General features: G+C 38.9%; 1 protein-coding gene across 5 annotated transcripts in view; it reads right to left on the reverse strand.

The window, feature by feature from the left end:
* The window catches only part of Fam126a (family with sequence similarity 126 member A), a 146,498-nt gene that overhangs the window by 78,544 nt on the left and 55,483 nt on the right, over nt 1-12,471 (reverse strand). The window contains exon 11 of one of the 5 annotated variants that reach the window (XM_031380130.1): nt 682-976. The exons of the other annotated variants lie outside the window; for them this stretch is intronic. Within the exon in view, the coding sequence (XP_031235990.1) occupies nt 708-976 (269 nt within the window). The 3' untranslated portion in view covers nt 682-707. The remainder of the gene's footprint in view (nt 1-681; nt 977-12,471) is intronic. 5 annotated transcript variants of the gene reach the window in all.

Below are 12,471 nucleotides of genomic sequence, written 5' to 3' on the forward strand. Positions count from 1 at the left end.
ACCTTAGCAGAATTTCTTAAAGCAATAGATTACTGAACAAAAATCAAAGGATAAATTGAAACATTTTATAAATGTCAAAACACACTCATTGTAATTAAGTGACAGTGATTTAGAGTATATTAAACCACAAGCATGCTGTACACTACCCCCACTACAGTTTTATGAAGAGTTCCCCTATGTGCATGCAAAGAGCAGAAGCAATTAGAAAGATTAGACATTAAAATGCTGGTGATGCTCTGTATCGTAGCTCCTACTAATAAACTTAAGTTAAAACAAGTATATGCAGAGAGATCTTTAGGAAGATTGCATTCTTCATTCTAGATACCCTTAGAATAATATATATATATACACATATACCTACGTATATGTACATATATACACTATACATATCACAAGCTCAAAACTTGTTAAAAGTCTATATACATTATCCTTCATATTTAAGAAAAAGAGAAATCATTTTAGTTCCAAAACTTAAGCAGAAAACTACTTCAGAAGCAATTTTCTGCCTCAGTTTCTCTAACAAATTCCTGCCACCACATAGGGTGATCACTCTGCAGAGCATTAAAGGTCAGTGATAAATTACAATGCAAATCCATGCACTTCATCAGGTGACATGCAAACTGCCTGTGACTGTGCAACTGTCGCGCACGCAGCATGCACAGTGCCCTTGCCTCGAGGTACCTTGGGCTGCGGCTACAAAGCGTCTGCTAAAACTGCACTCTGCCAGCTGTGGACATTCCATCCTCCATCATTTTTCTTACAGATTTTTGCCTCCTGAGTTCGGGCAAGCCTCTGCTCTCACTCCTAGGGTCTGTGGCTGTTTCCTGCACACCCTGCATATGCTGGGTGTCAATGTCTCCTAGCGTTCTGCCTTTTTCCCCATTCCCGGTCCTCTCTCCGGACACATGTGTGACACTAATCTCAGGAATGACAAGGACGCCCGCTTCAGCAGCAGCACTGCTGCTCTCAGGTTGCTCTAGGATTGAAGATGATCAGACAAAATGATGGCTGAAGACAAAACAAAAGAAAATGCGAAACAACAAAACAAAACAAAAAAACCAAAGAGAACAAAACTGGGTGATTGAATGGTGTAACTTAAGCCAAACATGGACACTGTCATTTCCTTCATTTACAATCCTGCTGCAGCATAGGAGACCACAGGTCACACTCCTTAAGAGTCCAATGAGCTTTCTTTTTTTTTAAGAGTTCACTTTCTATATTTTCACACACATTTTACATGGAATATGAAACACATTTTTTTTTTTCACAAATGAAAACAGAATGCCTTTTAAAAATATTGTGACCAACCAAATTTACATAAACTTTAGGTAAATGCCACAAAATATAAAGGCAAAAACCCTGGCTCTTCTCAACAATGATAACCAAAACAATTAGGAAGTCCCCTTTGTACACTTCAAATCTTGTTTTTTATTAGACTACATCCAGCCTGAGTTAATCAACCACGATAATTAAGGAACTGCTTATTCAATCATGCCTTGGTGATTAGCAACCCTTCTTGTCTCACACACTCAGAATCTCAAACATCAGTAATATTAATGTGCTTAAGATAGAATTAAACAGTCCATTTCTTCAGGTTCCTACTGAGTCTATATATTTTGATGTGCTTCTAACAGTCCATTTCTACAATGGAGAAAAATGAAAACAAGATATGAAAAGCCAACTGGCTCTCAGTTTATTCTGAAAACAGCCTCTATAATTCACAACAAATGAACAAAACTCAAAACTAGTAAATATCTATAAAGATAACTTTATTCTGTGCCTTTTATGTTTATAAAAGATTTTAAAGATCTTAAGTAACTATAATAAGTAGTAAAAATAACATAAATATGTAAAAAAAAAAAAAAAAAAGACCAGTGGTGAAATTTAAACTCCATAAGACAAAACAACCACAACCAAGAACAGCGTATACTCATTAAGACGGAGAGCACAAATCTGTTGATGAAAATGACTTTGTTGGGGCTGGAGAGATGGCTCAGTCAGTGGTTAAGAGCACCGACTGCTCTACTGAAGGTTGTGAGTTCAAATCCCAGCAACCACATGGTGGCTCACAGCCATCCGTAACGAGATCTGATGTCCTCTTCTGGGATATCTGAAGATAGCTACAGTGTACTTACATATAATAAATAAATAAATCTTTAAAAAAAAAAAAGAAAATGACTTTGTTTTCAGAGTTAGAATAATCAAACCCTTACAAATTGTGCTAAGGTCTGTTAAACAGCATCGTATAGTAGAACAGCTGAGACCATAGCTGCACACCCAGGGAGGCCTCCAGGTGCACATTCCACCACAGCACCCTGACTCATCCATAGGATGAAGTAGTTTAGACACTACATCTTGAGCTCCCAGGTGACTAGCATGCAGCTGTTTAGAAATCAGTGCTCTGCTCTGGATCCTTCATAGTTTCAAAGTGGATTCCCACAGGGCCCTGACTGCCACATCTAGCCACAGGGAACACTTTTCATCTCTTTGAAGCTCCTGTTTCCCTGCATCCATGATCCTAACCTCATAAAGTTTTGTCTCCTTAGCTGATGCCTCACATACCAAGTTCCTCATTCTCAGGCAAGCTGCAGATGGTGGCCCGCTGTTCCTGAGTGTGGAACCAACCAAGCCTACTCCCGGTTGCTAACAGCTATAAAAGTAAAGGTGAGTTAGTTCTTATCATGGTGTATTGCAGAGGTCATGGCAGCACAGAGTAAAGTCATCATGACACTGTTGGGTGACAGCCAAGACTCGTTCCCTTATACTGTAGAAACCACTTTAAGAAAGAAAATTACAAAGACATTCAGTTCAAAGAGCAAATAAAAAATGTTGGCAGTTACCAGGGCATAAAAACAAAAACAACAACAAAACAAACAAACAAAAACAACCAACCAACCAACCAACAACAACAACAACAAAACCAAAAGTAACTAATATTTAAGTTTTATAAAAAAAATTAAAAGATACACATAGGTGTTCTAACAGAGTAAGGGATACTCAATAGCACTATTTTTTTTTTTTAGCACATTCTTAGATATTTCTCTTTAATATTCTCAAAACAACATGATAATAGGCCATTTAATCCCCATTTGCTAAGAGGGAACTAAAGTTCAGAAAGTATGGGACTGTGTAAAGTGTGAGGTTAAGAAATGAGACTTTTGGTTTCAAACGTCCCTGCGTCCACACAGTGGATTCTAACTCAATCTGTCAGAACCAACTTGACATAAATGTTCTCTAATATCTCCCAACAATGTTTAATTTATCTGTTTAGATCCTTGGTCATTTCAAAGAAGGCAAATAATTTACTTTGGCTGAACAAAGAGTCACAGCAAATATACTCTAGAATAATACCTGAGGAGTTTACAACTCACGGTCATTTGCTTTTATTTTAAATTGGTTTTATTTGTGAAAATATGCTGATGGAAGTTAATGGTTTAAAAATGTTGATTCACCAATAGAAATTTGCAGGGAAACAGAAACAGGAAGAAGGGTATTTCTAAAGTGGAGCTAGCAGATGAACTGTTAGTCACTCTCAGGCCAGAGGTCAAGGGCTGAGCAGATAGAATATCATGAAATTAAATGTAACAATAAATTCCGATTAAATTAAATGTGGTTGCTCTAAAGGTAACTGAAATGTCTGAGTACTGAGTAAACTCATAAAAAGAAAAACATGTTATTCTGGACACAGCAAGAAAGAAAAGACTACTGTCAGGAAGACCAGGCAGCAAAGAAACACGGTTATGTGACCAAGCCTTTATCACCCAGTCCTCTCCTGTGTCCCCTTGGCACTTTATTACCCAGTCCTCTCCTGTGTCCCCTTGGCACTTTATTACCCAGTCCTCTCCTGTGTCCCCTTGGCATTTTCTAGGGTGAAGCTCTTGTGACTGAGTCTCTTGTTCCCCAGCATGTTGGCCTGGCCTCCTGGGTTTCCCCAATCGCTGAAAGGCACATCTTACTTTCTGAGAACCTCTCCACTGTCGCCCATCAAAAGTCTCAACATCCCTATATTTCATATGCCCTCTCTTCCATCTGCTTCTTTAAAAATCACTGCCAGGCAATGGTGGCGCATGCCTTTAATTCCAGCACTTGGGAGGCAGAGGCAGGCGGATTTCTGAGTTCTAGGTCAGCCTGGTCTACAGAGTGAGTTCCAGGACAGCCAGGACTACACAGAGAAACCCTGTCTCGAAAAAACAAACAAACAAACAAACAAACAAACAAGAGCTTAAAAATCACTTATAAGAAGCCACAATGAATTCCCTTGTCTATCTAGTTGTATATTCTACACAGACTCAGCTTTGTTTGGCCACTGCTAAATACCTAATACTGCAAAAGTTTAGCAGATAATATTTCTGGTTAGTGTCCTTTTTTAATTTTTAAAATGTTTATTCTATATGTACAGGTATTTTGCAATGCATATATATATACATAATACATATATATATGTACTACTTTTGTGCCTAGTGTTGTGTGGGCTGGAAAAGTGCTTTTGTATGCAAAAGGCATTATGATTAATTTATACCCATAAAAAAGAAATATTTACAATTGACTTCAAATAATTTGAAAAAAATTGAAATATCCAAATAGAAAATTCCCTGAGACTTTTATTTTATGATGTCTATGTACATAAGCACTCTTCATATATGGCGATAAAGAGAATTAAAGAATACTTACTTAGGGTGAGCAAGTTGTCGTAGGTAAAGGCACTTGCTATGCAAGCCTAAAACCTGAGCTTGAAACCCAGAAGCTGCGTAAGGGCGGGAGAGCCAACTCTACAGACTGTCCTCTGACATCTATGTGCACTGTGGCATGTAAGCTTCCCCTTCCCTCCACACACACGTACATATATACATAGGTGTGTATACATACACACACACAAACACTTTATAAAAATTTAAAATTTAAGAATAGCTAAGTATTTATTTCCTGGAGTATCTATTTTAAGACAGAATCTTGCTGTATAGCCCAGGCTGGCCTCAAACTTATGATTCTCCTGCCTCAGCTTCTAGAGCAGCTGAAGTTACAGACCATCCTTGGCCATGGATGCTTTTAATAGACAATTTCAATTTTATTTTCAAAGGCAACTCAAATAATTTTGTCCTAAACATTTCTTCTGATTTTGAAAATAAAAAAAGGAGGGGGGGACTGAATTACAGACATTACAAAAACCATGAAAACTATGATTTCTGTCAAACATAATTACATAAACTCAAATATCTATTCTACCTGCACCCATGAAACAATCTTAGGTTTTGATCTTATTTGCCTTATGGTTGTTCTGTTTATTAAAGGTAACAATTTTAATAACAACAATTTAATTATTAGTAGGACTTACACATTTTGTACCCAAATTACCTTATGAGTTAAAGTATGGTATGAGGCTCCTGAAACTTCCTTGTGAAATAATAAGCCACAGTTTACAGAACCCACAGAGTCACAAAGCTTTGACAGCAACTGTACAAATACTTTAAATCCCAAAGAGCCATCCACACCTTTACAGCTAATGCATCTGCATATAGAAATGGTAGAAGGTGCCTGAGCAACTCCTACTCTTTAAAACCATCTCTCTTTTTTTAAAGATTTATGTATTCATTTAATGTATATGAGTTCACTGTTGCTGTCTTCAGACACATCAGAAGAGGGCATTGGATCCCACTATAGATGGCTGTGAGCCACCATGTGGTTGCTGGGAATTGAACTCAGGACCTTTGGAAGAGCAGCAGTCAGTGCTCTTAACTACTGAGCCATCTCTCCAGTCCTAAAACTATCTTTTAATGATTATAATTTATTCTACCCAATGGTAAATATTTTGTATGTATTTACTAGGTTTGTACCTTAATATATATTACATATTATGTATATTATATAGCAATTAAAATAACTACAGCAGGATTACCAGAACTTAGAGAAACATTTAAAATGCTAAACAAAACCAAAGCACCAAACATTTAAAGTAAAGTACAATTGTGAAAACAATATACACATATGAAAGCATAGAATGAAATCTCTGACTGGATTATAGATAAGCCAATATTACCCTACACATTAGCCTTCCTATTTCCATAAAACAATCAGAAAAGGGACAAATTGCTCAGCCTGAAACTTTTCACATCATCCACTCATTCATCCATGGACGTACTGAGCACCTATAATGTGTAAGCCACTGTTTTCGGCACTGAGAAGTCAACGGCAACCATGCCAGATACCAGACCTTCCTACTCTGCAGGAACTAAGAGAGGCAACTAGGAAAAGCAGGGCTCCTTCAGATGGTAGACTGGGAGGCTGCTCTGTGCAAGCTGAGAGAGGCGCTGACTACAGAACAGTCTGCAAGAAAGAAGAGTGCCAACTGTGATGCTTCTTGCTACTCAGATTTCAGCCAAACATCCCAAAGACTTAGTCAAAGGCCCTAAGGCGGAAAGGCCTGAATGTTCAGGGTTAGAAGGAAGGCCGAGTGAGTCACAGTGGAAATGCTTTTAAAGTAAGGTCACAGCACTAAGAGACATGGAACCTGCATTTCAGACGGCAAAGGCAGCCACTGACAGGCACACGGATCAACCACCTACATACTTCATTAGCCTTCTTTAACCAGTACAAGTCACACTGCTTAACACAAAACACTGAACACAAAATATGGCCCAACTCAGAAAAACGGAAGCACGGGGTAAGGTCCAGGCCGGGTCAATAATCTAAAGAAGAAATCAAGGCTGCACAGAAGCCCTACACAAGGCCTGGGAGCTAAAGGGCCTCACCCCAGAAAAGCTAAGGATGAAGGTGGAATGAGAAGTAGACTCTGGCAGGGAACTCAGTGGGCTCCATGCAGCTCTGGCCTCCAAGGCACTCCATCTCAGCTCAGAATTAGAAAGCCACTAGGCTGGCTTTTTAACTAGAGATGTAGAAAGGAGTCTAATAACCAATTCCCAGAGTTTGCTACTTTTGAGTTTAAAATTATCACTATTTAAAAAAATGTTTTTAAAACTCATACAGACTTTAATTTTCTTCAATGTAAGCCCTTTCTCGCTGTCATATAATGACACAAAATAAGTATTCATTTCAAGATTTATGAGTTTATCTTTTCCAGTATATAGAAAGACAACCTTCAATGGTTTGAAATGCTTATAAACAATTATTTTAATAATACTTTTCTGGAAATGCATTTATGATTTTAAATCTCTTCAACAGAAAGTAACTACTTTCTTGCTTCATCAATGTTATACAACAGAGACTTACTAACACCCTTTAAATCACTGATCAGTTTAAAATAATATTACTACTACTATTATTATTTGTTTTTCAAGGCAGGGTTTTTCTGTGTAGCCCTACCTGTCCTGGAGCTCACTCTGTAGACCAGGCTGGCCTCCCTCCCAAGGGCTGGGGTTAAAGGTGTGCGCCACCACATTTGACTAAAGTATTTTCTGCACTTATGTGTAGTGTTTGCTGTATGTTCCTGTGTGCTCACACACATGTGCATGGAGGTCAGAGTTCAGTCACATGTTGCTTCTTCACCTTGTTTTTAGAGACAGGGTCTCACTGATCCTGAGATCCAGGAGATCCTCACTGATCCAGCTCAGTGAGTCACCAAAACTGGCTGGCTAGCAAGCCCCAGGGATCCATGTCAACATCCGGGTCACAACACTCCAGTCCAGGCCTGTACACCACACCCAGCTTCTGTCTGGATGCTGAGATCTGCACTCAGCCCCTTCGAATGGCCCGGCAAGCATTTTATCTACTGAGCTATTTCCCCAGCCTCTGACTCTTTTTATCACTCATCTTTTTTTTCAACTCATCTAAGAAGATAGTACTTAACCACTAAGCAAATTATGACACAGGCCACTTTTTCTGATATTTTTCTAACAAAATTACAAGTCTCTGAACTATGTTATCTCGCTTAGCTTTAAGTATCATGGTATCTAATAAATAAAAACAATTTTATAAACCAAAATTGTAATCAAACTGCTTGCTGTAATAACTTGTGACTGTACTTTCTTTAGGCTCAATATATTTAAATTGTATCAATCTGATTCTTCCATACAGTAAAACATTCTAATATTTTCAAGGTATTTGCTTTTGGTCATCATGTTAGAAAACTTAAAAATACATATTACTTCTTATTTACAATTCCTTTTCACAACCTTAAAAGCTTGTAATCTTCTAAATTGTATTTCAAAATAATTAAGAAGTAGTGCTAATTGAAAGTACCCACTTATGTTGGTACCTAAGAGGATGAAGAAGGGGGGTTCTGAGTCTGAGGCCAACCTGGGCTACATACACAGCTTCTACCTCAGAAACTCAAAGGTTAGGCATTAGTATACAGAAGCCTGGATTTAATCCCTCCCACCTCTGAAAGGAAACTAAAACTGTTGTTAGCATGAAGCATTTAGCATGTGCTAGAGCCAAAAACAAGGTGATGCTCAAATGTTCCAGTTTGGAAACATGTTTTCATTATTTTTTAATTATCAATACTTTCCCAATGCAAACGGTTTTAACTGTACATAACTGAGAACCCAAGTGGGATCTATTTCCTATTTTGACATTAACAAGATGAAGTAAGATATGCAGTATTAAACATTTAAAAATACTCGTTCTAAAAATGACATGTCAAGTACTAGTGGGTACCTCCACAGGAACAACAGCCAAGACAGACACGCTGCCCACATTCTGTAACATGTGCATGCTTTTATGCAAGAACAGACACGCTGCCCACATTCTGTAACATGTGCATGCTTTTATGCTTGCCAGGACTCTCAAACTAACCACATTTATTTCAAATTGAGAAAATTCAAGATGTAAGTTTTAGGAAGGGGCTATTATTTGAATGGCAAATTATCTAATGTAAATTTCCAAGAGCACAACTCCTGGATAGCTGACAAAGCAATTCTTAAAGAGCTAGTCAATCTTTGGCTGATTGAAACTCAGCCTCTATGTAGCACTTCAAAGAATACAAAATACTTTTTACTCACTGCTCCCATCACTGGACAAATACACAGAGGAAAGGAGGCAGATATGACGACGACTTGGGTGGTCAGTGGGTCTTTAGATACTAGCTGGAGGCAGGTATGACGGCGACTTGGGTGGTCAGTGGGTCTTTAGATACTAGCTGGCAAAGTTTTCCATGCTCATTATTTGCAACCATATGTCAGTCCCCTAACTTAATTAGGGGACTTATAAAAAATGGAAGTGTGATTTCAGTAACCATTTTCAAAGAATGGAAAATAGCTTATGTTGTTCCCATGTAGGTAATTTTTTTTTTTTAAAGTGGAGGAAAAATGAGTCACAATGGTGTTGGTTGTGGTAAACAAACAAAGACAGGAGTTACATTTGCTCTGGAAGAGATGTGAGAAGGGAACCTGGGTGGAGAAGGACAGGCAGAGAGTGGAATCTCGTGCCTGAAGCTCTGGGTTCAAGGTCGGAGTCCCACAGTTGCCACTAGCTTCACAGACACTCTCACGGCCACAGAATGAGGCACAAAGACATGTTGTGTTTTCCTTTTCTTCCTATCTTTATTTTTAAAAGAAAATATTTAAGTAGAATTGCCCTTATTGGTTTTTAAAAATAATGCTACTGCTTTTATAAATATCTTAGCTTATCTTTCTTACTGGAATTTTCATTTTTTGACTATTTTTATCATTAAAACCTATTTATCTTAAAGTTCCTGTCTTTAAGTGTATTCTTATTTTTCTTCTACTTGCCTTTTATTTTCTACATAGCCCTAAACATATAAGTGCTTTAAAAATCTATGTTTGAAAAATACACCTTTGCCTTGAATTATCTACCACCACAGAATAAAAGAAACAAAGTTAAATTATCACCATATAAATAAGGACATTAACCCTGAGGTTATAGAAGGTCAATGCAGGAACTGTGCACTATAAGTCCATTTCCAAATGTAAGCGCAGACACAGACTGAGTCATTCCAATTTTCCCAGAGACTTGAAGAACTTGCAAGACACAACACTGAACTGAGCTGCTTCACTACAATATTAAAATAATCAGGTAAAAATGTGGCGATCAGGTCAACATGCAATTACTTGTGTAATATATCTCTTTAAAAGGTGTTCTGTTATTACTCCATTGTGTTGAAATCAGGAGGAATTATGATCATATGTGAACCCAGGGCCTTCAGGCCGCTGGGGCTCTGCTGACAGTGGGTGATGGCAGACACCTGGGTCCTGGAATGCTAGCAAATGTTAAGACGAAAGTAGGTTTCACCTTTGTTAGGATATTTCCCATAGCAATATGAGCCATGGGCAATACTTGAAGAAAGGAATGCCACACTCATTTCAGAGCATCCTGAAATATCTTCTAGAACAACTCAGAAGTACTTTGCTACAAGTAATTTAAATGGTTCAAAATTAATAATACTAAATATTATTAAAATTAATAATAAAACAGATTGTGAGTTTGGACTATAAGAATAATTTACATTAATAGTAGAAAAGAATCAATGTGATGAATTGCTAAAATTCAATGTATTTGTTTGCTGGGTGTAATCTTTGATGACTCTGATGCACATACAGACCACTATGCCTACATGGCTTACCTGAAAGATGAGAAAGGAAGAAAAGTTATAAAGTCCTGCCTGCCTGCTCCAGTGAGAGCAGCTTACCCACCCACTCCTTCTAACCTGGAGTAAAAGAAGGAGAGGATAGACAACAGTAAGGACAGGTAAGTACATGAGAACAAGGAAAAGGCCTTTGATGGTCAGCCACAAGTCACAAGTCCATGAGCTCAAGAATCACCTGGGACATTGAACTCTGATGGACAGATGCTCACCTTCTAGGTCAGAGGTGAAACCCACCTCTCTAGATAGCAGCATGCCCTGCACTGAGACTAACTGGAGAAAGGAGAAGGTGACAGAGCACTCTCTACCCGTCTTCTTCCTGCCGCCTCACTGCTATGTGAGGACTGCACCCTCCAACTGTGAGCCAAAAGAAACCCCTTTTTCCTTAAAATCTTTTCAGGGCATTTTGCCATGGCAACTGTGGTGTTCTGAATCGGCAGGATGTGGGCTTTTGTATTTATTTATTTATTTATTTATTTATTTATTTATTTATTGTTTTCCTTTGGGGAGAGGTGGCAAGGGTGCAGGGCGGCTAAGAACAAACAGGGAAATAATGAAAATAGGTTCATATATTTGAATGCTTAGCATCTAGTTGGTGGAAAGATTTGGCATTATGAAGTGTGGCCTTGTTTGAGATGAATCACTGGGAGTGGGCTTGGTGGTTTTAAAACCCATGCCATACCCAGTTAGTGCTCTCTCTCTCCCTCCCTCTTTCTCTCTCTTTCTCTCTCCCTTCCTCCCTTCTCCCCTCCCTTCCCCCACCCCCTGCTTGTGGATCAGATGTGAGCTCTCAGCCACTACCCCAGGACCTTGCCTGCCTAGCCACTGCCATGTTCGCCATGAAGACCATGGACTCTAAGCTTTCGGAACCTCAAATCCCAGTGAACTCCACCGTCTACAAGTTGCCTTCATCATGGTGTCTCCTCCCAGCAATAGCAGAGAACTAAGACAAAGCTCAACAGAAAAGATATGCTTTGGTCCTTGTCACATGTGGAAAACAAAGAAGGAGTCAAGAATAAAAAGGCAGACTATCCCTACAGTGGATGCCACTTTTCCTGCTCTCTCCCAGGCTCCATCACCAATCATGCATAGTTACAAAGCCCTAGCTCTGTTATGAAGAACATGCCCTCCCACAGGGATGGCTGTGGGAAGAATGGGGAGAAGAGCTGAACAGAGAGCTTATCCAGGATCCCATCACACACAGGAACTCTTAAATAAGTCTTCATAGCCATGGCCTGAAGTGACCTCCACAGTACAATGCTTCAGAAACACAACAATACAGAAAGGCCACTGTGGATCACTTTGGGATCTACATGTCCTTTTATACTGTTTCTAAAGAAATGTTTTACTTAGATTTTGTTACAAAAAATTATAATACATAAAATTTTACATATGAAGAAAATTTAAAATCTACTTTTAAATCAAGGATTGTTTATATATTTAAGAAGTCTACAATGATAACCAGCCTCTCCACAAGAAACCAGTGCTTGTTCAAAAGCCAGAGCATGTCGAGGCAGAAATCACAGACATGAGGGAAAGATACAGAAAAGGCCTGAGCTAGCCAAAATGCAGTAACTTCATGGCCACACTTCCCTGGGAAGGTGTGCTTTCCACATGACTTGGGTGCAGGACACTAGGTAGGCTCCTAGTACGGCAGTGTGTGAGGTACAGAATCCTTCAGAAGTGGGGCCCAGTGGAAGTATTTACAGTATTTTGTTACTCCAATAGAAACACAGGAAGCCAGAAGAAAAACTAGGACTAACTACCCTTGAGAAGGATGCTGCAGCCTACCTATAAAGAGACAAGTAAGACTAAACAAGTACCATTTATTATAGCCTCGTGGATGAGTCATTCACACTGCAGAGTGGCAACACTGGCCAGCCCACACTCTATCTGCTCATGGGTGTGCCTCTTTT

This window comes from Mastomys coucha, unplaced genomic scaffold (genome assembly GCF_008632895.1).
Source record: "Mastomys coucha isolate ucsf_1 unplaced genomic scaffold, UCSF_Mcou_1 pScaffold19, whole genome shotgun sequence".
In the NCBI taxonomy this organism is placed as follows: Eukaryota; Metazoa; Chordata; class Mammalia; order Rodentia; family Muridae; genus Mastomys; species Mastomys coucha.